A 27,473-nucleotide genomic window follows, 5' to 3' on the forward strand; every position below is an offset into this window, starting at 1 on the left:
TTATTGTCCCCACGGAGCCTGCCAGGAGAAAGGCCACCAGAGAGAGCGGCGGGGCAGGCCTGAGCGCCGCGCGTGCGCGTATCAGCCCGAGTGGCAGGAGGGCGGGGCGAGAAGAATGTTTCCCAGAAGTCCCGGCCACTCGCAGCTGCCGGAGCTCCCGCTCTCCGGCCAGGCGGCGTGCCCCGCCCACCACGTCCGTCTGTCCGTCGCAGCTCGCCCGCGCCCCCTGGAGGTCCGGTGGAGCACTGCGGCGCCCGCGAGCAGGCAGCGTGCGGCGAGTCCAGCCGCTCGCCCGCCCGCCCGCCCGCCCGCCCGCGTCGTCACCACAGCGCGCCGACCTGTGGCGGCGCGGCTGAGCCCCGCGGAGGGAGGGAGAAAGGGAGGGAGCCGCCAGACACGGCGGGGGAGGGGAGCGGCGGTGGCGCAAGCCGCGCGGAGCAGCGCTGCCCGGGTCTACTGCTGCGTGGCTGCGTGCTCCCGACCCGACCGTCCGAGCCCGCGGGCCGCGCGCGCTTCCGAGCGGCCCGAGGAGTCCATGGTGCAGAACTTAGCGGCGAACTGACGGAGACCGGGCCTCCTGCGCTGGCGCGGCCGCCGGAACGACGCCTGGACCTCGGCCTGAGGTAAACACGGCCGGCCAGGGAGAGCGGACGGGCCGCCCGGGGCGCAGCGCGGCGCGGCGGGGCGCGCGGGCCGGGCGTCGGGAGGGCGGGCAAAGTTTGGGGCTCGCGCGCGGCTCGGGCGGCGTCTTTTCGCTGCGAGCAAAGTTGGAGCCGCGGCGCGGGGCGGCGCGGGGCGGAGGTCCGGTTTCGGGGCGCGCGGGGCCTAGGAGCGGGGCGGCGCGGGCTGCGGGGCCTCGGCCGAGGCAGGAAGGGGCTCCAGGCCCGGCCCGCAGCTCCCCCACCCTCGGTGGAAACGTGTCGGCCGGGCTTCCGGGCGCTCCCAGGCTGGCTGCTTTACCCTGGAGTTCGCGTTCGGCTCCGAGCCTCCCGGCCCCGCTGGTGAAACCAAACTTCACTAGGCTGTGACCTCTCCAGCGCCTGAATGAGGAAGAGCCGGCGCCTGGCCTCGGCCTTTCCCTCGGCGGCCGCCTCCCCACCCCCGCCTCATTTTTTTAAAACCCGCTGCCTGGGCTGACAACGGTCTAACCGGTCAGGAGCCCGAAACTCAGGCTGAGACCCGGGGATCCTGTACCATTTAGAAGGTTTACGGATATATGCTCGCCTTGCACGGATCTCGAAGAATTAATTTAAAAGACATCTGGTTGCGATTTGAGGGAAACGTTCCCAGATTGAAACGGTGAACTACAGTCCCCTTGCGTTAATATGTATAATACCGTATTACAGCAGGACAGAGTTAATCATCTTCGTGTGTGATGTAGTAAACAGTACGCAGTGTGAGTTTTACATGCTGATTGTACTATGTAAAACTACCGTCTTACAGTGTTGATCACTGCTTTTTTTTTTTTTCATTCATTTTGGATGCCGTTCTTATACTAGCAGCGAACTAGCGTATTTAGGCAAAACTGACCAAAAAAGTTTTTAGTGTGCCTTGACTAATAAATGGTAGTATTAAAATTTCCCCCAGTTTGGGCAGTTTTCTCTGAATTTTGGGAAAAGCGTATCAATAAATGCGTTTTCTCATTTCCAAGGAAAAGATAACTCATGTGTGATTTATTTGCCGCAGCTCCATAACAGTGAAGGCAATAGATTCTTGGACCTTGTATTTAACCAATATATATATATTTTTTCTTTTTCGAGACAGGGTTTCTCTGTGTAGTCCTGGCTGTCCTGGAACTCACTCTGTAGACCAGGCTGGCCTCGAACTCAGAAATCCGCCTGCCTCTGCCTCTCAAGTGCTGGGATTAAAGGCGTGCATCACCACTTTCTGGCTTAACCAATATTTTTTAGTAACATTTTTAGTTGTGTAACCCCGTCTCACCACACCACGCTGCCCTCCCCCCCCCCCCCCCCCCGCCCCTTAGCCATTTTACTATTATTTAAAAACCAGAAGTAAAGGGTTGGTAGGGTTTTGTTGTTGTTTACCCAATTAGACAGAAAAAACAAAAATTTAAAATATCTTTAGATGTGAATTAATTTGCATTTTGTTTATGCAGTCTTTTTTTTTTTCTTTATCGTTTTTCTAGACAAGATTTCTGTGTGTCGCCCTATCCATCCTGGAACCCGCTCTGTAGATCAGGCTGGCCTCAAACTCAGAGATCGGCCTGCCTCTGCCTCTAGAGTGTTGGCATTAAAGGCGTGCGCCACCCTAGCCTCACTTGTGGTCAGTTTTTCAAAGCTTAGCAGTTCTTACTGTAGCTTCACTTTAGCTAATAGTTTTTTTCTTTTCCTGGTGCTTGTAAATAGTAAACAATCATTCAGTTTTACTATAGTGGAGTTTATCTTTCAAATTGAAGCACATTTTAAGTTTTTAGTTGGGTTAAACTTGAATGCTGGGGGCGGTGGTGGTGCATGCCTTTAATCCCAGCACTTGGGAAGCAGAGGCAGGCGGATTTCTGAGTTTGAGGCCAGCCTGGTCTACAGAGTGAGTTCCAGGACAGCCAGGACTACACAGAGAAACCCTGTGTCTGGGGAAAAAACAAAACAAAAACAAAAACCCCAAAAAAACTTGAATGCTGTTGCCCTTCTGTAAATATACTAAAAAGGCAGTCTTCAATATGAAAAAGGAGAGAAATACAAAAGAAAGTGTAAATTAGGTTACTTAAAAGTGTGATACAGAGAAAATCTTAAGAATTTTCTTCCTGGATTTCCTTCATGTAGTTATGGATCTTCTATTAGATATTCTCAATTTTTCCATCTGCCTTAGAGCCCCGATCAGTTTATGAGCTTTTTTTCATGGAAGCATACCTAATATATTGTCAAATTATCATTGACAGATACCTTTAGTAATGAAGTATAATGGTAACTACCCATCAGCCTAATGACTGCGAATTTTAGGTACTTCAATGCAAGATAGTAAGACCACCATTCTAAGAGAGCAATGTGCCTCAAAGTAGCAAAAGCTAGTTATGAAATAATGTGTACTGTGTATCCCACCATCTGTTCTTGCCTTTTAGATGTAAATGGCATTTTGCCTTAACTTACCTACTGAAAATCAGATGAGTTTTATATATCATATAGCTCATGGTGGCCGTGAACTTCTGATCCTCCTGCCTCCTCCTCCCAAGTGCTGGGAATTACAGTTGTACTAGCTTTAAAACCCAGGTCAGTTGTTGTTGTTGTTGTTGTTGTTGTTGTTGTTTTAAACATTTACTTTACATATGTCCATGGAGGCTAGAAAAAGGTGTGCGATCTCCTGGAGCTAGAGTTACAGACAGTTGTGAACCACCAGATGTGGGTATTGGGAACTGAATTCTCATTCTCTCGAAGAACAGCAAGTGTTCTTAACTGCTGAGCCATCTTTCTAGTCTCCAAACCCAAATTCTTAAAATTTTGTTCCTCACCTTGCACTTTGTTTCCCATCTGAGCAGTGGTGACTCTAGCAACCGGAAGAGCCTAGAGTTAAAATTGCCAGTCCCACCGTCTGGTAGTAGGGGCTTTGTGGGCCTGAGATGATTCACTGAGTAAAGATCGCCTGAGTGTCCAGTCCTGGAACTCATACAAGGATGAAAGTTGCTGTCTGGTTTCACTGTGTGTGCCATGTTGTATGCCCCTACTCCTAGCACAATAGTAATAAGTTAATTGAAAAATATATCTTGAATTTTATTCCTAAGAATTATCTTTGAATTTTGTCCTTTTTTAAAAATTAAAATTGTAGCACAATAAAATTTCAATGTGAGAATTTTAAAACACCATCCTCTCTTGCTTGGAAAATAACTTCCTAAAAAGACAAACATGACAACACCATTTATCTTTGTTAACCCAGTCTTAACACTCTCCAGCCAGAATGAGCCTTTTGTATTAGATTACGTTACTTACCTTCTCAGATGGCTTTCTTTTTCAGTCCCAGTAAATCCATAGTTCTCACTGAGGCCTTTAGATAACTCTGAAGTTACTTAGGTTTCTTGTCTGACTCCATCTTCTTACCTTTTCTCTGACCACACTTCTCCAGTGCTACCGAGGTGTTCTCTGACTGCTGCCTCTGAAACAGCATCCCTGTCTCCCACTCTCCTACAACATTCTATGTCAGTTTTTCCCCACGTCATTTTATTTCTTTCTAACATACTACTGTTAATCTAACAGTTTATTATGTTTCTTCAGTCTAATGCAACTTCCATGAGAACAGGCTTTGTCTTAGTTTTTTCTTTCTTATTACATTTATTTGTATTGCAAGTGTACGTGCATGTGTACATACAGCACATGAATGGAGTTCAGAGGACAACTTGGGGAAGTGGGTTGTCTTATGGACCTTAGGGATCAGACTAAATCACCAGACTTTGTATCAAGTGCCTTTACCTGCTGAGTCATCTCACTGGCACAAGGTTTGTCATTTTGTCAATGTTTTACTCCTAAAAATGTGAACAATGCATAGCATTATAGTGGTAAATGACAACTATTTGATGGGTTTGTATGCTTTCTGTTGTAACTATTAAAGCTAGTATTATAGTTTTTAAAGTTTATTATAGGTTCTTAAAGTTGAATAATTCAACTGTTGAATAATTTGCCAAATTATTTAATTCATGAATATAGACCATGTTCAAAGAGAGTCCACATTTTTTTTTTTTATGTGTGCACACATGTATGTGTCTCTTGAGTGTCTGTTCACATGTGCATTTGGGTGCTTGCAGAGGCCAAAAACTTCAGTTACAGGTGTTTGTAACTTGACTTGAGCCACTTGACTGCTGAGATTCAAACTCTGGTCCTCACTATTGAACAGCAAGTTGTTTTTTTTTTTTTTTCTGCTGAGCTACCCCCTCTAGCCCAGGAGTCCTTTTAAAAGGAAGAGTGGCAGTTTATGGCCTTAAATCTGTCATTTGTTGAAACATAGAAATCCAGGAGTACTTGGCTAAAGGTAGAGTGATGTAACCTGTCTTTTTGTTTTAAAAAAAAAGTTCCTTTAGAAGCTGTGTTGGATGTATTTTTGGTAGTTTGGTAGGATAGACAGAACTGGCATTATGGTGCTAGGTCTTGAAGGAGGGGCAGCACTAGTGCATATGAGGCTTTTAGCAGTAGTCAAGGGAGATGCAAAACGTTGAATGGGTAATTGAAACAATAGATACAGGTGAAATTGCCCTGGGAGGGAATACTAGGAAGGAAAATAGAGATGATGCCTTGGAGTGGAAGCACAGTGGCCTTAAAAAGTTTACTGGAAGAATATGAGCTCCCAGAGAACACTGTGAAGGTCAGAGGAGTTGAATGTGTTGTTACAGAAGCCACCAAATGTCTCAAGGGGAGTGTAGTTAGTAAGGTCGAATGTGGGTGAATATTGGATAAGAATTACAGTTTTGGCCAGGCGGTGGTGGTGAACGCCTTTAATCCCAGCACTTGGGAGGCAGAGGCAGGTGGATTTCTGAGTTCGAGAGTTCGAGGCTAGCCTGGTCTACAGAGTGAGTTCCAGGTCAGCCAGGGCTACACAGAGAAACCCTGTCTCAAAAAAACAAAAAAACAAAACAAAAAAAAAAGTTTTGTTAGATATAACAGTATAAAACACATTGGCTTATTGACCAAGTAGGACCTTATTTTTTTTTTTTTTCAAATTGGCATTTGTATAAAAGTGCTGAAATCAATTTAAGAAATTATTAACCCAGAGTATAGAAGACACCTAATGTTAATTAATAATTACTGCTAGCTAATCTGCTGTAGATACTTTACCTTTTACTTGCAACAGCTTTGTAATATTAGATGTATTAGCCTGCTTTACAGAAATTACTTGAGCCTCTAGAGCGATTAAATGATTTAAGTGTTAGAGTTTCTGCTTCGTATCTCTATGTAGGGTCATCGAATGTTGGCTTATAGATAGGCATTATATAAGTTGTCCTTCCAACCTTTAGATCATTACTGTCTAGTAGACACTTCTGTGATGTAAATACTGTGTGTCTATCTCCCTTTCTGATAACAGGAAATCTGGCTGGTGTAATTGGGGAACTGGAGAGTGTGGTTACCTGTCTGAACCTCGGTGGTTATAGAATAGAAGTCATTGAGAATCTCCTAAATATGAAAAGTCTTATAAAAAGTAGAGGTAAAGGGGCTTGTGATTTAGTTCAGTGATGGAGCGTTGATTAACAGGTACAAGGATTCTATCTCCAATCCTCCCAACCCCCACTCCCAAAAGGGAACATGTTCAGTCTAAAACACTCTTTTTTTTTTTTTTTTTTTTTGCTGCCTTCCTAATGCTGTTACATTTAATATAGTTTCTCATGTTGTGGTGACCCCAAACCATAAAATGGTTTTTGTTACTACTGTTATGAATTGTATGCTTTTTTGGAGTTAGAGGTTTGCTGTAAGGGTCATGACACACAGGTTGAGAACCACTGCTCTAAACATGCCGCTTTGATTATATATGACTTTTAGGTGTTTTGTAGCTTTTGTAGGTGTTTTGTAGGTTACTTAATTGCAAACTTTTGAAGAGTTGTAAGTCTAAGCCTTTTTAAAAATCCCTAACTATTTGATTCAGTTGTAGATGCAGTCTTAATCATTTTAAATGAGTACATTTCTGTTTTGTTGTTGTTACTTGTTTTTATTTTTTCAACACAAGGTCTTACTGTGTAGCTCTGGCTATCCTGGAACTCACTATGTAGATCAGACTGAAACTCACAGAAATCCACCTGCTTCTGCCTCCCAAGTGCTGGGATTAATGGCATCCAGTTTTGTTATGTAATTAGAGTGTAAGTATCAAGGTCAAATAATTAATCTTGGTATAATACCACTATCTAACCTCGGACCTCATAATGTTCCCAATTTCCTTAGTAATTTTGTAACAAAGCATTCTGGTTTACATTTCGTTCTAATGTCTCATTAGACTGTTAACCTAGAAAGATCTTAAGGTCTTAGTAACTAATAGAAAGTATTCTGAGATTAAAGGCCTGTTAGTTAACAAACTTGAAACTTATTTATCTTCACTTGTCCAGATTTGGTCAGTGAAAGAGTCCTTTAGTGCAGTTTCTGTTAGCCTTTTTTTTCAGTTGCTTTGAATATGTCACTTTTTTAGGGTAGGTTGGGATGAGTGAGTATTGAATGTGAGATAGAAAGAGAGTAAGAGCAAAAAATGTTGGGGATCTTTCATACCAGGAACTAGCTCCACAAGTCTTCTTCCCCCCCAACAGTGAGGTTAGACTTTTGTTGTCTTTTATTTAGTACTTTTAGTGTTATTTAGTGTCTTTTATTTTAAAAGTATTTTGTTGTATATGTTCTGAACTTTCAACTGTGAGCAAACAAAACATAAGGACTTACCATATGGGAAAGGTTGTTGTGTTTGTATTTAATACCAGGGGAAAGAATTCTCAGAAACATTCAAAACAGTTCTTGCTTAATGCAATTCACTCACTCGGCATACAAATCTGAGAATCAAACTCAGGTTGCTTGTAAGGCAAGTACTTCTGACAGTTCAGACATCTTATTGTTCATTGCAGCTGTTTTCACCCTGTGGGTCATGACTTCTTTGGGGGGAGGGGTCATATATATCCTGCACATCAGATATTTTACATTACGATTTATAATAGCAAAGTTAGAGTTATGATGTAGTAATGAAGTGATTTTATGGTTGGAGGGTTACCACAACATGAAGTGTATCAAAGGGTCCCAGCGGTGGTTGAGAACCAGTGGATTCATTAATGCAGTCTCTTAAAGACTAGTGTTGGTACTATTTGTATTGACTATTAGGTATAGGACGAAGCATGGTTCTTACATTAGTAAATAGAGCTTAGTTTTAATCAGCGTCTCTTACTGTCATCCAGAAGCTAGCACTCCTCATTATCTCTCTCTATTTTTTTCTGGCTCAGACCTTCTGCCTTCTTAAGCAAATTTTACCGAATTAGCCCTGAAAATGTTTTTAAACAGTTTTTTTCTTTACTGTAATTAGTCAGTAGTTACTCCCTTCTGAATTTTAGACACTCCTTACCTGTATCAAGCATTTGGCTCTTTATATGCCCACTTTTGTTCATTTTCTATATCTTACTTCTCTAACTATGTATAGGAAAGGATACAATATCTTTTTTTTATAATCAATGCAACTTACATTAAATATTGTAGAAGAAACAAAGGTAATTTTAACTTGACAATTGAAAGATCTTTAACACATGTGTTAACATCTGTTTGAAATCCAGATCCTGTTCCTACTTTATCTCTTGCTAACATAACATCATAGAGAACTGCAGCTAACTTCCAAATATGTCTCTGAAAATGTTCAGAACCAGACTTCCAAACGAAGACTGTTATTTCCAATATTGGATTGATTTCTAGACCAGTACATGATTGAGTCCAAATAACTGGTCACATTTAAGAACAATACAAGAGTCATTATAACTTCTCTTTTTGATTCTCTGTTCCACAAGGTCTGAAAACTTGAGGCAAGGCAGCTTGTCCCATCAGGGATATAGGCAAGCAAAGGTGGGTCAGGAACATATGTCCAATACAGCTTCCCAGTCCCCATTGTCAGGGCACTCAGCAAGCTCACAGGTCAGCATTATTCTTTGTCCTGGCATCAGCATGTCTCACCCATCACTCTGGCGGCCACCATACTTCTTCAGCATCCTGCAGAAAAAAACACAAACATGCCCTCTTGCCCATATTAAATACCTGGTTGGGATCATGCCTTCTGCCAGTAAGTGGATCCTTCCCTTCACCTGTACATAAGTATGCCTAGTTGTAGAGTGCCATAGACACTCAGCAGAAAGTTCCTTGGCATCCCATTTTTTAAAAAAATTTATTTTTTTAGATTTTTTTTTTATTGGATATTTTTTTTACATTTCAGATGTTTTCCCCTTTCTCCCTTCCCCCCCCCCCCGGAACCCCCATCCCATCTCCCCTCCTCCTGCTTCTATGAGGGTGTGCCCCCACCCACCCACTCCCACCTCAGGGTACAATATTTTAATTTACATTGTCCTTATATTCCTGTCAGGCTCCATACCCTAACACAGTAGTTGTTCAACAGTATAAAATACATGAAAACGTTAAGACAACATGTACTTTTGAAAATTCCTAGAGCAATGAATCTTTCAAATTATACATGGTATTCTATTGTATTCCTGATAACCTGTAAGAAAACATTCTGTAATGCTAGTGTTCTAATGGAGAATAGTTAATGATGTTATTAACTTAAAGAAAAATTGTAAGCTATCATTCACTTGAAAGCTTGATTGTGAAAGAACTTTTAGGTAGGGTGACTTCAGTGTAGTACGGTATTTCAGTAGGGACAGTTAGTTAGACAAGACCATAAGAAGAATGATAGATAGGAAACAGTAATTGTCTTTATTGCTTCAAAACTGCTACAAATGACAGGGGAGATGACTGAGCTCTTAAGGGCACATGCTGCTTTTTCAGAGGACCTAGGTTCAATTCCCAGCACCCACATGTGACTCACAGCCAGCTGTAACTCCAGTTCCAGGGTTGATTGTGGGTACTAGGCATGTGAGTGATATACAGACTTTAACAAGGCACAACATCCATACATATTTTAAAAGTCTTAAAACTGCCACAGAAGTCATAAAGTTGAATTTATTGGGGAAGTCAATATAAGTAAGCTTTAAAGTAAGTTTAAAATATATTTCATATTACTAACATAGCTACTCCAGCTTTCTTGATTATTTATGTGGCATATTTTTCCATATTTTATAAAAAGAGACCTATACTTTTATGTTAGTATGTAAGTGAATTTCTTAGGGAGGTAGGAATATAATTTGGCTTTTTCTCTGCTTTTGTCCCCCACTCGTGTGTGTGTGTGTGTGTGTGTGTTGGCATATATATGCCACAGCATGTATAGAGGTCAGAGGGCAATCTCTGATGTTGGTCCTCACTTTTTCCTGTGTTTGAGACAGATAGTGGAGTGGGGAGATGAGAGGTGAAGGAGAAGGAACACCATGATGACATCTTCAGGGGACATGGGTAGAAAAGAACACCAGGGAAACTTCAGCTAATGTACATACATCTTGAGAGGGAATAGTTTCTTTTTTAGGGTGATAGAAATGTTTTTAAACTTTAAGTGGAAACTTAAGGGTTCTTTGGAAAGTCATTTGTGTTGGATGCTGTTTTGTTGGGGTAAACACATGAAGGAGTGTTTTTCTGGAGTGGACACAGGAGAAAGGATGTTCTGCTAAAGTGAGCATGTGAAAGCACACGTGATGCTACTGGCATACTTGCAATGATTGGCCCACGTTACATTGCATAGTTGAGCTCCACCTATCGGGACTCCATAGAGAGGAACTCACCAAAAAGCTTCTAGTGGTGTGCCTCGTCTTCTTGCTTCTGTGGACTCAAGCTGATTGGCAGAGTAATGTTAGCTGAGACAGACGCACATGCTAGGCATGTGGAGGACGTGTGATGTTCGGAGAGTATAAGAAGGACTTGATGGACAATGATGGAGGGTGAGCTTGGCTTGCTTGTAGAGCTAGCTGAGCAATGCTTATGGGGCTCGCATCTTTGCTGATCTTCGCTTTGCTGAGAGAGGCACAGCTGAAAACTGGCATTTCTCTGGGTCCCTCCTGCTGACTCGTGACGAGGCTGAGGCCTGGCTATCTCTGCTAGGTAGTGACATGGCTGCTGATTTGTATTTGCTATCCCAACCCTACCAAACTGGATTATTGCTGGTGTATCTGTGAATTGTTTGCAAATGGATCAAGCTGCTACTGTATGCTAACCTGTGAACTGAACTGCTGATTTCCAGACAACAGAGATGGAAGTTACTCTAAGGAACATTTCTAAACAAGTCCACTTCCCCTGTATCCTTTCTTTTCTACTTCTGGTGGGTGGTAGGCTACAGGGAGATTAAAACATTTAAGACCCATCATTACAATAAATTTGAAAAAATGAAAGTTACACTTAATAGAGGTACGTTCCTTTTTATTTTATATATTTATTGTTGGGCTTGGAAATAATCTTTTATTTTTTAAGGTTGCATACAAAATATTATTTTTTTTGTGGTATATGTGGCATGTGTGTGTGTCTTATACCTTGTTCTCACTGATTCCTTTTTCTAACATTTCTCTCTTATCTGGTTCCCTTTCTTCTATAGGTTTCCTTTTGTTTTCCTGTTATATCTTTTTCATTACCTATTTTCTGCTTCCTTGAAATCTCCTTTCTCTTGATTCCCCTTCTAGTCTGATTACTTGTGAACACATATATGTAGACACATGCACACTTAAATTTATGTTCCATATATGGGAGAAAACATGCTCTTTGTCTTAAGACTAGTTTATATCCCTTAACATCATAATTTTCAGTTGTATACATTTTTTCAGATGTCATTTCATTTTTCTTAATAACTGGCTGCATAAAATTCCACTGTTTGTGTGTACTATATATTTCCAGTTGTCTTGTTGATGGGCATCAGTACTTGTTCTGTTCTTCTCTCAGGAGTAGTGCAGCTCTGTACATGGACGAGTAAGTATTTCTTTGATATATTGACTTAGGAGGTCTTGGGATGTACTTGAGAGTACTATTACTGGGTCATATGATGAGTCCTGTCTGTCTGTCTGTCTGTCTGTCTGTCTGTGTCTGTCTGTCTGAATCTCTCTCTCTCTCTCTCTCTCTCTCTTTCTCTGTGTGTGTGTGTGTGTGTGTACACGTTCTATTTTTGATGACCCTTCATACAGCCTTTCATAGTAGCTGTACGTGTTTTCATTCCTAGCATCACTAAATAAGGGATCTGTTTTTTCTGAAACCTGGTCAGGGTTTGTTGTCATTTATTTCCAAAATGACATTTTGTTTTGATTGCCAAGGATAGCAGACACTTTCTCAAGCATTTGTTGGTCACTTGGGTTTCTTTGGAGAACTGTCTTATTTATTATTAGTTCCTTGTCCCATTAGGTAATGGTTGATCGGATGTTTTGGTGTTTAAACTTTGCAGTTTCAGTGATTGTTTCCTTTGCTGTGCAGACACTTCTTCCTTCAGGTGACCCTGTTTACCAAATTTATTTCTAGTGCTGTTGGAGGCATTTTCAGAGCAATCCTGGCCCATGCCTGTGTCTTGATGTATATTTTCCTGAAGCATAGAGGTCCTCAGCCTGTGGGTTACAACCCCATTAGTCATCAGATGACTCTTTTACAGGGGTTGCATATAAGATAGCTTGCATATTAGATACAAAGCAGCAACAAAAATAATTTTATGGTTGGGTGTCACTGTAAGATGAGGAAACTATATTAAAGGGTTGCAGCATTAGGAAGGTTGAGACCCACTTGTATTAAGGTTCATTTTGATTCTTTGATCCATTTTGAGATGATTTTGTGTGGGGTAAAAGATAGAGCTAGTTTTTTTACACGGGCAAAACTAGTTTTTTCAGTTTCATTGGTTGAAAAGGTTAACATAGCAAAGCACCATCTTCAAGAAAAGGAAGGAAGGAAGGAAGGAAGGAAGGAAGGAAGGAAGGAAGGAAGGAAGGAAGGCAGGCACTTCTGATTTGTGGGGTATGGATTTCTGAACTTTAAGGGATTATTTGTTTAGGGTTTGCTTTGACACACCTTTAAGGTACTTGAATTAATGTGTGGGCTATTACTTTAACATAGATTTGTAGAATGTTGTCTGATAATCCCATTATTTAGAATATCTTGTTCTAGGAATGAATTCATTCAGCTTTCACTATTCTCTCCTGTTCCTTTTGCTACTAACATATTTTATTGACATATTTTATAATGTCACATATTACATATCACTTTTTTCTGAAGGCTATAGGAGTCATAATGAATATAGCAGACTGTCTGACCAGTTAGAGATTTAATTTGAGAACCCCTTTTACAATTTGTAATATTGATAGTAAGATTACATTTAGTAGAGAATCTCAGTATTTTGTGATTTCTAAATACTTTATGATCTGTGTTGGACTTCAAAAAATAAACTATTAGTGTATTTTAGGATTACCCAAGTTGGTCTTGAACTTGTTATGTAACTGAGGGTATCCTGGAACTTAGATTTTTCTGCCTTTATCTCTCAAGTGCTAAGATTACAGGCATGCAGTACTGTGCATAGTATGTGGTTGTGGGAAGGGAACCCAGGGCTACATGCATGTTAGGCAAGCACTCTACTAACAAAACTGTATCCCTAGTCGAGTATATCATTTATTCATTTTGCTAATTTATAAATGGCTGAGCCAGGTCTAGGAGAGGAGAGGCTGAATGGATGACAAGACCTTATTCGACTTGCAGCACACCTTCCAAATCAGAGCATAAGACACCCTCCATTACCATCTTCCCCCGTCCCCCCAATAGCTTTTGTGGGCCTTGGATTGGTGGCCCTCTCACTTCATCCTGCCAGCACTGAGATATTATAGACATATTCCACCCAACTTGGTGCTTCTTTTTTCAACTTAAAATTTTTTTCTATGTCAAAGACATATTGCAAACTAAACTTTTCTTCTCCACTTTCCTCCCTCTTTGTTCTCTCCGCACGCTAGGCAGGTACTAGAGTAGACCGCCTACCTTCATTGTAGCCCAGGAGCTGGAGCTTATCATTAGTGAGTCTGTTTGTTCTCTTGTGTGTTGAGCATACTTGTAGTATGCTGGAATTTGGTGGAAACGGACTGTTCCGACTCAGTTATTGTATTTTCAGAATATTTTTGAACTAAAAGAGTTTGAAAGTCAACAAAAATAAAACTTAAGAGAATGGGACAAGAGACAGAATTAGCTATTATAATCATCATTGTATCAATTTAATATATGTATGTAAAATGGTGGTTTAATATAGGTACCTAAATGTTATAAAGAGTATTATTCTGAGTTGCTGGATATTTACTAATTCATCTTCTGTTACTATAGTGGAATACCTGAGGTGGGTACTTAATTAACAAAGAAATTTATTTAGTTCACAGCTAGTTTTCTGTGTCTTTGACATAGAAAAAAATGTTTTCAATAATAATAAAAAAAGCCAAGTTTGGTAGAACATGTCTATAATATCCCAGCATGGGGAGGCTGTTCAAAGACATGGTACTAACATCTGATCTGCTTTGTTCGTTACTTAATTTCATGTACAATGGAGATGCCTTCTTGACAAGGCACTAACGGGATCAGTGAGATACTTTATGATTTGCTAAAAAGTAGTAGCTAAAAGTAATAGGAAAATCTTATCCAGAAATCTAGATCATAGGAACTTATGTGTAACATTTTAAAAAAGTTTACTGAGTAGGAAAATTTAGTATCTATACATGACTAGTACTAATGTATTAAGTGTTTTTTTTTGTTTATGTAGTATGTAATATAATTATATCTGGGTTAGAATAATTGTATTTTCTACGAGTACCATTGTCAAATGCTTATTTAAGGAATGTGAAATTGATTTAAGGACACATCTATTTAATCAGCAATAAAATACATTTATTTCGAGATAACTAGGAAGAGGAATTTAAGAAATTCACCATAGCCTACAGAGAAATGCAGATCTTATGTACAGTGTACAATAAGATGGCTGTTTCTAAAATGCAGTTGTGATAGCAGTATGTGTTAACACTTAAGGGACTGCTGCAAAGATGAGCATGTGTCAAGAGAACTTATAAAAATAGCTTTGTGTAAAAGGAGAGTTGCAAGCAAAAGATATTATAACATAGTATAACAAAAGTTATATTTTGGGCTGGAGAGATGGCTCAGTGGTTAAGAGCACTGACTGCACTTCCAGAGGTCCTGAGTTCAAATCCCAGCAACCACATGGTGGCTCACAACCATCTGTAATGAGATCTGATGCCCTCTTCTGGTGTGTCTGAAGACAGCTACAGTGTATTCAGAAATAATAAATAAATAAATAAAAAAAAAGTTATATGTTATCATGCTTAGGGTGATACACAAGGCGCACACACTATATGCCTAACTACAGTCCAAAGCCTGTCTCCCCAAAGCTGCCCACCTGTGCTGTATATCTTAATCGAAGATCAGGTCCAAGGGTCAGGATCCTGGAGGAGACTGTCTGGCCGCAGGCCAGATCAAGACGGCATCGTTCCAGAGGTGCAGAGCAGAGCAATGCTCTGGATTGTGTCTGGTTATCTTGAGTGAGTGATTTCACTGAGTTTTGATTATTAGGTGCAGTCTTGGGTGTAGTGGGAATCCTGACTAAGATATTTTTTACATGTCTAAAAGGGATTTTTATTTTACTATGGTTATTACAGAGAGAGACTAATTCTGGAATTAAAACTCAAAGATCTAAAAGTTGTTTAAAAAGAATAAAGTGCAATTCAGAAACAAGTTGAACATTTTCTTTTTCCTCCTTACTGTAGATGAATTCTACTCTCATTCTTTATGATAATTGTATTTGATATTTGTTTTCATTAATTTTAACCTTGAACTCTTGGATTTAGTTATAGTTTTAAGTATGTGTGTTCCCTTCAGATTTCATGTTGACTTTTTTTCCTAGTGTAGTGAGGTGGTTAGACTGTGTTTGCTCTGCCCCTTGGATGGGTTTAGTCACTTCCTTTTAAGGGCAGTAGGGGCCTGACTAGCTGGGCCACTTTTCTCCTCTGTTCATTAGGTATGTGAGGTCACTACAATAAAGCACCCTCTTAGAAAGCAGAAACTAGTCCTTCACTAAATACAGACCTGCCAGTGCAGTACTGTGAGGAATAAGTTTCAATTATTTATGGAGAACACAGTGTCAAGTAACTTGTAGCACAAATGGAAAAAGACAGATTTGTTTATTTTCTATGCCTTTTTTCTATTCTTTTGAAGGTTGGTGGAGTGGGAGGAATTGTTCATTGTCCTGTTTTGGTTAGGAGAGAAGGATTTAACAACAGCAGCAACAACAAAAATAATCAGATCTACACCTATACTTTTAACTTTAATTTTTTCAAAACTTATTTTAATGATAGTTTGAAAAAGCTTTCACCTCCCTTGTAGCCCACCACCCACCAAAGGTAGTGGAAAAGAAACGATGGGGGCGGAGGGAAGTGGAAAGGTTCTTTGCATCAACTCCCATCTGTGTGTTGTTTGGAAATCAGTAGTTCAGTTCACAGGTCAGCAGTGGCAGCTCAGTCTACATGCAGACACTTCATGGATACACCTTCAGTCTAGTTCGGTAAAGTCAGGAGAGCAACCATGAGTCAACAGCAATGGCACTACCTATCAGAGACAGCCCAGCCTTAGCCTCAGCAGGAGGGACCAGCAGGGACACCAGGAGATGATCTCAGCTGTGCCTCTCTCAGCAAAGCGAAGACCAGCAAAGATGTGAGACCAACAAGCAGTGCACAGCTAGTTGTACCAGCCAGCCAAGCTCTGTCTCCATTCCCTCCATGGAGTCTGATTTATCCCCTCCAGACATCATCCATGGGTCTTGCTCACCAAGTGTCTTGCCTCAACACTGGAGTTGGACTTAGCAAAACTCCAGTGAGTTTGTCTCAACTGCCAATTGGCCTGAGTCTCTGAGTCTACCACCAGAAGCTTTTTGGTGCGTTTCTCTCTGTGGAGTCCTGACAAATGGAGCTCAACTACACAGTGTAAGGCGTGATACATGTGTGTCATTAGCAAAGAATCCTTCATCACGTGTCCTTTCACATACTTGCTTCAGCAGAACATCCTCTCTCCCATGTCTGCTTCAGCGAAATGTTCCTTCACGAGTCTGCCTTAGTCTTTCACTTGTATCCGCTTCAGGAAAACATTCCTTCACTGGTTTGCTCCAGCAAAACACCGTTCAACACGACTGACTCTCCAAAGAACCCTTAACTTTCCACTTAATATACTGCTATTCATAATTCCTTCTTCTCTGAGTTCTTTTGCTTGCTAGATGTGAGGGGTATACTGCTCCTGGTTTGTGATTTGTGGGCCTGTAGGTTGTGTGTTTGTGTGTGTGTGTGTGTGTGTGTGTGTGTGTGTGTGGTGTTTGGTTAGGAAATAAGCTTGTAACGTCTCAGTAGTCTTTTTGTTTGTTTTTAATAGACATAAGGCTTAATCTGCTAACTGTAAATTCTTTTCTATACATATAGTATTTCTCTTCAGGTAATATAATAAGCATTATGGAATTACTGATTTAAAAAATAAAATTTAAGGCCTTTAGATTTGATTGTCATTTAGGTGATGGTAACAGAAAAATGAAATTATGGCATTTTCAGGAAAAATGGAAGGAACTGGAAATTATGTTAACTGAGAAAAGCCAGGTTCAGGCAAGTGTCATGTTTTCATTTATCTGTGTTTAGAAGGGGGGAGGGTAGATATAAAACCAGAAGGAGACTATTAGGGAGATGATAGGGGTTAGTGGGAAGATCCAGGGCAGAATGGAGGAGGATGGATATGATCATGGTGTGAAACAGGCATGTAGGAATATACCACATCAAAACTCAGTGTTTTACACAAGTAATATATGCTAAGAAAAAGAGAACCTCGATGCATGTGTTACTACGAGAAACAATTGAAAAAAAGGATATAAGGATATGATACTAACCAGATAATGTTCTAGCAAAGGCAGAACTCTGGGGACAGCTGAAACGATTAATAGTTGTCAGGGATTTGGTATAGGAAAGCAGGAATAGGCAGAACACAGATGAGTTGTAGGACACTGAAGCTATTTAGACACAGCAGCTGTAAATGGTTACTAGAAGTCTTTTGTCAAAACACCTGGAGTGTGCCAGGCAGTGGTGGCGCACACCTTTAATCCCAGCACTTGGGAGGCAGAGACAGGCGGATTTCTGAGTTCGAGGCCAGCCTGGTCTACAGAGTGAGTTCCAGGACAGCCAGGGCTATACAGAGAAACCCTGTCTCAGAAAGAGAAAACAAAACAAAACAAAACAACACCTGGAGTGTACAGCACCCAGAGTGTACTCTGTAGAAACTATGGGCTTTGATAATACTCTGTGATTCTTATAAGGTTTGTTGGTTGGGACATATACACTGTCTGGTTGTGGGCAGTGGGCTGTGAGAGGCAGCTGGGTACCTAGTCAAGCAGACCTTGAACCCAGGAGACCCTCCAGGGATAGGAGGAGTTCGGCCTTCCTCCTGGACCCTGGCTCCTTTCACATACCTACAGCCCCTCCCACAGAGAGGTTTGTGGCCATAGGTCAGGTAGCATAGGTAGAGGGCGTGACTACAGGCCACAGAGCCTCAAGGCATATTTCCATATTCATGAGATACCTAAAGGCCTGAGGGCATAGCCAATTAAGCATTCCTTCCCAGACCCTCCTCCTTGCAAAAAGGTGTTTAACCTCAGGCCTGCCTTGAGAATGCGGGGTATAGTTTCATCTATTTTCTGTCATGACAATAAAGATCTTAAGACTATATCTTAAGACCTGGACTACCTCTCTTCTTTGCCCCCCCCCCCCCGCTGTGGGGAACTGGGGAGGTCTTTCAACCACTGAGCCGCAGTTTAGTCTCCCGCCAACCTCTCTACGTTTCCAGCCATAGAGGCCACTGACTCAAGCAAGTGAGCCAGCTGTGACCCAGCCAAGCGAGTCACCATGACCAAGAGCCTCACCACTCCGCTGGCACAGCTGGAGCTTTTCCCCGCTACCCCCCTTCGGCTGCAGGTTGATCCAGCCCGTATGCTCCAAGTGTCTCTGTCCTTCTGTGGCCTCTCAGCAGTGCCTGAGAACCAGTCGGTTCCCAGTTGCCTTGGCCCAGCGACACCCAAACCAAGAGCTCTGGCCCCTGTGGGACCTCAGACTGTGTTCCCTCAACCCACGGAACAGAGCCCTGCAGCTTCTTACAGCCCGATGTCCACCTGGTGCATCGTGGAGTGGACACAGTCAAATTCCCGAGTATCTGCTTCCCTGGGCTGTGGCCCCAGCCCCTTGGAGCAACAGACACGGGACACACGACTCAACCCACGCCCGAACATGCACGTCACAGCCCAACATCTAGTGTGGGATGATGATAGCTGGGGAGGTTGCATGTGGTTAGAGATGCCACATGGGCATCTTCTGTGAACCTCTCCATATTTTGTTGTTTCTTGAATATTGTAAGTTCTACACATAACCTCATAATTATTTACCAGATAATTCCATTTTAAGTTGATCTCTTTTCCATAATCTTAGGTCTGTGTTGTAGAATTTATCATTTAACTTGCTAATTAAGTTATAAAGCTTCTTGCATTAGTTATAACTTTTCTTGTTTTTGTTAAAAAATATCTGAGAAGAAGCAATTGAAGGAAGGGGTTATTTTGCCTTAGAATTCAAAGGGCTAGATACGATCATGGTGGGGAAGGTTAAGAGGCAGGAGCAGGAGGCCAGCTGCTCACATTGATTCCACAGTCAGGAGGCAGGAATCAGTGCATCCTCTTATGTCATTCAGAGCATGCTGCTGCCCACATTTATTTAGGGTGATCTTCCCACTTTAAGCTAATCTGGATAATCCTTGTCAGACATACCTAGAGATTTGTTTCCAAGGTGATTCTAGGTCTGTCAATTAAGCAACTCTTTGTTTCTTGATGTGTAAGTACTATGAAAGAGTACTGGATTATTGAGGAGAGGAGATGGCTTAATCAAATAAAGGCACTGCAGCAACCTAGCTACCTGAAGTCAGTCCCCAGAACCAAACCATCTACCTGTTCTCTGCCCGCTGCGTGAACTGTGATGTGCACCCCTCCACACACATAGTAATAACAGATAAATGAATAATTTTAATAAGAGACAGATGTCTTACAGACTGGTTTGGCTCATTCTTTATGTATAGTTTTTTATGGTTCAAAACTTTAAAATTCATATGATCAGGAGAGGGTAAACATAAACATTCTCTTATGATTTTTTTTATAGGAAACTCCTTCACAAGGAGAGATGAAGAAGAAATCTGTATATAATCAGAATGTGGGTGATCAGGAGTGTGAAGATATGGAAGGTAACTTGTTATAAAGTCTATATTGAAAGTCAATTAGTGTCACTAAACTTTAAAATTAAGGTTTCTAAATTTTTTGTCATTTTTTAATATCCTGAGACAAATGACGTAAGAATTAAGAATTAGACACTTTCCTTCTCATGTTTTCATTGAACATTTTTATTTGAATTGCTCATTTTTTTTGTTTGTTTTATTTTTTGTTGTTGGAATTTCTGGGTTAGTTGTGTTGGGGGGCACATGTGTACGTGTGTGTGTGTGTGTGTGTGTGTGTGTGTATGTAGGCCAGAGGACAAGCTTGGTTGGGTGTTTGGGGTGTTCCTCAGGCACCATCACTTCTTTCTGTTTTTGAGACCAGGTCTCTTACAGGCTGGGAGTTTCCAGGTTGGCTGGCTAGCCTCAGCAGTGGCCTGTCTCTGTCTTCACATCACTGGAACCACATGCACGTACCACTTAGCCAGCTTTTAACATGTGTTTTCTGGGAATTAGCAAGCACATTATTGACTGAGCAGTTTTCCTTTTTAAAGTTATAATAGTGTTAAGATTTTCTTCTCCCTGTAAGGTTAATGTTTTTTATTTGCTCATTTTGTGTATATGGGTATTTTATCTGCAATGTATGTCTATGTACCATGTGTGTATCTAGTATTAGTTTGTATTTGTTAAGTTTAATCTGAAACCCTAAATGCCCAATTCAGGTATTCTTTATAGAATTTGTATTTCCTTCATTCCAAACTCATACTGGAACCATGTGTTATGAGTATTCTGGCTTATTACTGTTCTCTTAGATTAATGTGTCCCCCTAGCTGGGAAGACTCTAGGTTGTATTGAATTATACAGTTCCTATTGCTTGCTTTCACAATTTTGTGTAAGTTGATTACTGTTAGGAATTTAAATTGATACAGAGTGCCGGGCAGTGGTGGCGCACGCCTTTAATCCCAGCACTTGGGAGGCAGAGACAGGCGGATTTCTGAGTTCGAGGCCAGCCTGGACTACAGAGTGAGTTCCAGGACAGCCAGGGCTATACAGAGAAACCCTGTCTCAAAAAACCAAAAAAAAAAAAAAAAAAAAAAAAAAAAATAAATAAATAAATAAATTGATACAGAGACAGGTTTGGCATATCGATTCCTGTGTTATAAATATACACATTGACCCCACATTGCTTCTGTTTTTGGGTTTTCGAAACAGGGTTTCTCTGTGTAGCCTTGGCTGTCCTGGAACTTGCACTGTAGATCAGGCTGGCCTTGCCTGCCTCTGCCATCCAAGTGCTGGAATTATGGGCATGCACCACCACCACCACCCGTAGATAAACTTTTTGAAATGTGAGATAATTGCGTTGCGATATAAAGTCATTGGACGAGTATTTATTGCCTAACATGTGGAACTCTAGGTTCTGTCCTCAGCCTTTGTTGTCATAGCCAATGGCTGAAAACACATGAATGTCCATTAATAAGTTGTTTTAAGAAGCAGATATGGAAGAATGTATATTAGGGTTTATCCTGGCTCGTTGGCTCACCCCTGTGCTCCTAGTACCTGGAAGGGTGAGATAGAAATATCCTGAGTTTAAAGCCAACCTACTTATAGAGAAACAAAATGACTCTTTGAGATAAGGTTTCTCTGTGTATCCCTGGCTGTCCTGGAATGCACTCTGTAGAACAAGCTGGTCTTGAACTGAGACATCCACCTGCCTCTGCCTCCCAAATGCTGGTGATATTAAAGGAGTGTACCATCACCACCTGGCTGAGAAACCTTGGTTTAACTAAGGGGAGGTCAAGGAAGGAATTGCTTTTGTATGCATTAAAAAGTAATGGTGTAACAAAAGAAACTTAAGTTATTACTGGCTATGGTAGAAGTAGATGGGTATGTGACTAGGTTTGTCACTATAGTCATTTCTACTTAAAAATGTTGAACCAGCTAAATAATATTTAAAATTAAATCATGGTCCATGTGTATCCCCCTTCCCTACTGAAATATATAAAAAGTTGATTGAGAATGTAGCTAAGTGGTAGGGCATGTATTTAGTATATACAAGGTCTGGGTTCCTAGAATCTCACTACACACACACACACACACACACACACACACACATACACATACCACCCATCCACACATACAGCACACACACAAAGACACAAACAGACATACAGATCACCCACATTACTATCCACACATATATACAGCACATACACAGACACACAGAGTACACAAAAAGTGAATGCTGGTGCTGTCAGACTTAAAGAGTGTGTTTGTCATTTGACATCCAAGATCTAGTTGCAAAGAATTGGGGCTCGCCGTTTGAGGATGTAGGCAGCCATATTGCTTAAGCATAAATCATTGGTTTTGGGGTCTTTGAAAGCATGTCTGTCATTTTCTTTGCAGGTGAAGAAAATAGAGATAATGCTGATACCTCTGGCTTACTGTACAGTGAAGCAGACAGATGTCCAATATGTCTTAGTTGCCTATTAGGGAAGGAAGTTGGTTTTCCAGAAAGTTGTAATCATGTCTTCTGTATGGCCTGTATTCTTAAATGGGCAGAGGTAAGTCAGAGAATGAGCATTAACCATAGGTAATAAATTTCTGCATCTAATTTCCTATCATTTTATTTCACTTATTGTTACTGCCTTTTATAAATTATTTCATACTAAGTTCTTTCTCTTCTGCTTTAATCAAATTTCCATTTGAATTCTGTCTGCATATTTTCTTCCAATTGTTTTTTTTTACTCAGTCTTTATTCTTTTATAATTAATTTTAATTTATACTTTGAAGAAAACCTTATAGAAGAGCAGGCCAAACAGCCTTCTGACCCTGACAGGATATTACCTGCTTGCTGCTAATAACATCCCTGTCTGCTTTTTATATAAATGTTTTTCAGAGAATTTTCACACAGGTTATTTTGATTTCTTTCTGTCAAGCACTGGAATAATCACAATAGTGTTTTTTCACTTTAAAGTTTAGGGATCTTTAGTATAAACTAATTTCAGAATCTGAGTTAGAGATTTTACTTAAGATTCTTTATAAAAATAATTAAGAAGATATTTGGGCTTTGACTGTATTATAGTGAGTCAATTATAGTGAGTAAATTGAAGTATATATTAACCTTAAGCCCTGTTGTTATAAATTATAAAATCAAACATTTACTGCTTTTTATATTATGTTTTCTGATTTACTATTTTGTCAGTGTATAAAAATTGGTAAAGAATTAGGTGTATCTCAAAGTTATTTTTTTCTTGTATTTATATTATGTTCCTTAATATTGTTGAAAGAACTGACTTTGTGTATAGTGAATGCTGTCTTTATGGTTAACTTTTGTAAGAGATTTGTTATGCTAGTTGAATTAATAAGAATACAAGAAGAAACATAATTTAGATTAAAAGCCTAACTAATCTTTAACAAAAAGAGACTAAGGATAGGTGAAAATGTATTTTGAGAAAAATACTATGAGTTTGGGCAGAATACTGTGCGTACATCTCCATATGTAACTGTAGTACTGATTAGTGCCTTTTTGTCTATCATTCAACTATAGATCTAGTGCATCTGTGCTATATATGTATAATACATCATGTGTCAAACCCTGTTTCTGCATGAGTTGTAGGTTTTGGTCTTTTCCTGATTGTATTCAGTGACTACATAATTATGAACTTCAAACAAAATAAGATGCGTGTGTGTGTGTGTGTGTGTGTGTGTGTGTGTGTGTGTGTGTGTGTGTGTTTTTGTTTATTTTTTTTTTTTTTTTTTTTTTTTTTTTTTTTTTTTTGAGACAGTATTTTTCTGTGAAGCCTTGGCTGTCTTGGAACTCAGTTTGTATTTTTTTGGTTTTTCGAGACAGGGTTTCTCTGTGTAGCCCGGGCTGTCCTGGAACTCACTCTGTAGACCAGTCTGGCCTCAACTCAGAAATCCGCCTGCCTCTGCCTCCCAAGTGCTGGGATTAAAGGCGTGCGCCACCACTGCCTGGCTCTCAAAGGGCATTTTTTAACATAAGCTTTATGTAGCATAAGCTTCATGATATACATGAAACAGATTTCTTTGGGGTACGTCTTGAGAAGTAGTTGCTAGGTTGTAGACTGCACATATTTAATGCATAAGCAGTAGTAAACTTAACTATATTTTAGCTCATTTATTTTAAATTTGAAAATGTCTGGCAGTATATATGAAGGTCAACACATTTTTTTTTTACATATACTGTATTCCTTCTTTTTTTGTTACTTTATAAGAAATACTTGTTTTTATTTATTTATTTATGTGTGTGTGTGTGTGTGTGTGTGACTATGTGCCTACAAAGACCAGCAGATGTTTGAGCCCTTAGAGTTGGAGTTACAGGCTGTGTTTTTTTTTTTTTAAGATTTATTTATTTATTATATATGAACACACTGTAGCTGTCTTCAGACACACCAGAAGAAGGCATCAGATCTCATTACAGATGGTTGTGAGCCACCATGTGGTTGTTGGGATTTGAACTCAGGATCTCTGGAAGTGCAGTCAGTGCTCTTAACCACTGAGCCATCTCTCCAGCTCGAGTTACTGTTACTGGCTGTTATGAGCTGCCAGCATGGGTGCTGGGAACCAAACTTGAATCCTCTCCAAGAGAGTAGTACATGTTTCTAATTGCTCAGCTATCTCTCCAACCCCTAACATTCTTTTGAAAATAAATGATTTATTGAAGTGAAATTGTTTTGCTTTCAAAAGCAAGTTCTGTGTACTGTTGTCTTAAGTTGTGATTGCAGGGTAATGTGGAGTTGTGTTATTGTTTAATGAAGTAATTAACCTTGAAAGGGGAGAAGAGAGAACCTTCTGAACTATTTCATTGTTCCTAGTGGAGATAGAGTAGCCATCAGTAAGCCATTAAGTCATCAGCTTTCAACCTATGGATTATGACGGGTCGTCAAAGACCATCTGAAAACACAGATATTTACATTATGATTCATAACAGTAGCAATGAAAATAATTCTCATGTCGCCACTAGATGAGAAAGGAACCGGATTAAAGGATTGCAACATTAGGAAGATTGACAAGCTTTGCATTAAGTTGACTAGTAACAATGGGACACTCATATTGTTCATTATAAATTATGAATAAATGTATGCTTACAGAGTTACTTAAGTTTCTCAGTTTTCATTCAGTCTTATTGTGATAACAGTTAGATGGTCTAAAGTATATAAATGCTTTGGAAAATAGAGTCAGATTTCAATGTCTTTTTTTTTTCCCATTGTCGTCATTAGAGGACTTGCTTTCATTCTTTTCACCTCCTGTTTAAGGAGGTGTGCAGTTTGTTTCAGATTCAGTACTAGAAATAATCGTGTGTATGTAGAGACTCTTGGCAGGTTATAGTCAACAGTCTTTCAGTTAATCCACTATTTTAATGTTTATTTGATGTACAGATAAGGGCTCTGGACTCTAGTAGTAATTTATTTCCAGATACCTCAAGAGTAGCCTAAAGTTAAAATAAATTTTAAGACTCTGTAGTTTGAAAGTTTACTAGTATCCATTTCTAGAAGTGTAGGGATCAAAGTGAAATTTTACTTGGAAATCTGTATAATAAGAAAAAGTATAGATTGAATTCTGGATCATTTTCTAGATATTTTTGTCTTTCAGAGATTTAGCTCTGCTGCAGTTTGTAGTTGAGGTTCACTAAAGTAGGATTACAAAAGGATGTCAAGCACAGCCTGCCATTGCCACTTTAGTCATTGAAGAAATTTTATCACAAGAAAGTGATATTTCAAAGGTTTGAATGCACTTTAGTCTGGTGACTTTATATTGTGCACAGTCCTGAAAATTTTCATCTCCCCAAAGTACCTATTCCTCAAATAAAAATTAGTTTGAATTTCTCCATGCTCTAAGATCTTGTTTCTGTTTTTTTTTTTAAACAAATAAGCAAAATTGAAGTGTTAAAGTAAATGACTGTCTGGTCTCTAGATATGTCATAGAATCCACTTTACTTAGGAAAAAAAGATTTCAGCGTGATGTTCCCTATACCAATGTTGATAGCTCCAGAATCTAATGGCCGACCATAAGTACACTAGAACACATGGAGTCTCTTATAATGGTGTTCAGTTACAAGATTCATAGATGTCAAGCCTCTTAGCTTAAAAGTATAGCCAGAATAGATATAGAATTCTGAAAAACCAGTATGGTGCTCTGCACCTGCAATCTCAATACTTGTGAAGCTGAGATAGGATTTTAGAAGGTAAGCAGCTTGGGGTACATAGCAAGTACCAGGCTAGCTAGGTCTGTATACCAAGATTCTGCTTGAAATAAGAGAAATGGAGAATAGAAGAAAGAAATAGGATATTTAACAAAAATGAAATTGGCAGGAATGCCCTGTTGATATTTTTTATTAAACCATTACTATTGGAGCTATATACTCTTGAAATTGAGAGAAGGCCTTTGTACTGCTAAGCATACTAGAGGCAGTGTGCTAACTAACGTTCACCACACTTAAGAGATTTCTTTATCTCACACACTGCACTTCTGAGCTAGAAATATGGCTAAGTAATTATGAACATTGGTCGTTGTCACAGAGAACCTGGTTCAATTCCCAGCACCCACACGGTGGCTCACAATAGTCTATAATTCCAGTTCCATGGGATCTGACAGCATTTTCAGACTTCTGGGACTCCTGCACTGACATGGTGCGCCAATATACTCTTATGTACATGTGTGTGAAGGCTAGAAAATCTGATGTATCAATAGAAATAGGACAACTCATCATATTTATGATCCTCTACATACAAAATATCCCACCTGTATGTGCTGAATATGAGAATAGGTGGTTTTTTTTTTTTTTTTTTTACCTTGGCACAGTCTCCAGAAGCTAGTTAAAAGTTTGGTGTTTAGAGAGTTATGGTTTGAGAATTTAGAAGCATTCCATGTTTAAAGGATCTAATATTTCTTACTATATCTTGGTGCTGAGGGTTAAACTAAGACCTCAAGTGTTGAATATGCTGAGCTCTAAGATGTGCTACAGTACAAGGACATGCAGTGTTTATGCTGTGTATAACTAGTACAGTCTTTAACTACAGAGGGCCTTCCCTTTATTTTTTTAAAGATTCATTTATTATGTACAGTATTCTGCTTGCATGTATACCTGCAGGCCAGAAGAGGCTCTAGATCTCATTACAGATGGTTGTGAGCCACCATGTGGTTGCTGGGAATTGAACTCAGGATCTCTGGAAGAGCAGTCAGTGTGTTCAACCTCTGAGCCCTCTTTCCAGCCCCAATTCTTCTTACATACTTCTTTTAAGTATTTTAAACATTTAAAAAATGTAATTACTTTCCCTACATAAGGAAGTGATTGAACTTCCGCTATACCTATGGAATGCTGGCAGCTTCAGCCTGAGAATGAAATGTTAATGAAGTCAGACTGGACAGTTAGCAAAGGCAGTCTCCTGAGAAGAGAAATGAAGATGTTCACAAGGTGACCTAGAGCTCCTGAAGGGTAGTGTTGAGTACAGGCAGGTGCAAGTGTGTTTTTAGATGGATTAAACAGCAAAGGTCAAGATCGCAGAGCAGCTGACATTTGTTATCTAAAGAATAAAAGAATACTTGTGAGAATCTTTATCTAATATTCTTTTCACCCATCAGGTAAATTAAAATGCATACACACACACACACACACACACACACACACACACACACACACACACA

At 40.0% G+C, this 27,473-nt stretch overlaps 1 protein-coding gene across 2 annotated transcripts in view; it reads left to right on the forward strand.

Moving 5' to 3' along the window:
• Positions 1–524: 524 nt before the first annotated feature.
• Positions 525–27,473, forward strand: part of Scaf11 (SR-related CTD associated factor 11) — a 53,398-nt gene continuing 26,449 nt past the window's right edge. For both annotated transcript variants that reach the window (XM_028789357.1, XM_028789359.1), the window contains exons 1-3: positions 525–623; positions 19,760–19,841; positions 22,212–22,369. In XM_028789357.1, the coding sequence (XP_028645190.1) occupies positions 19,781–19,841; positions 22,212–22,369 (219 nt within the window). In that variant the 5' untranslated portion in view covers positions 525–623; positions 19,760–19,780. The remainder of the gene's footprint in view (positions 624–19,759; positions 19,842–22,211; positions 22,370–27,473) is intronic.

This window comes from Grammomys surdaster, unplaced genomic scaffold (genome assembly GCF_004785775.1).
Source record: "Grammomys surdaster isolate TR1022 unplaced genomic scaffold, NIH_TR_1.0 125818, whole genome shotgun sequence".
NCBI classification, from domain to species: domain Eukaryota; kingdom Metazoa; phylum Chordata; class Mammalia; order Rodentia; family Muridae; genus Grammomys; species Grammomys surdaster.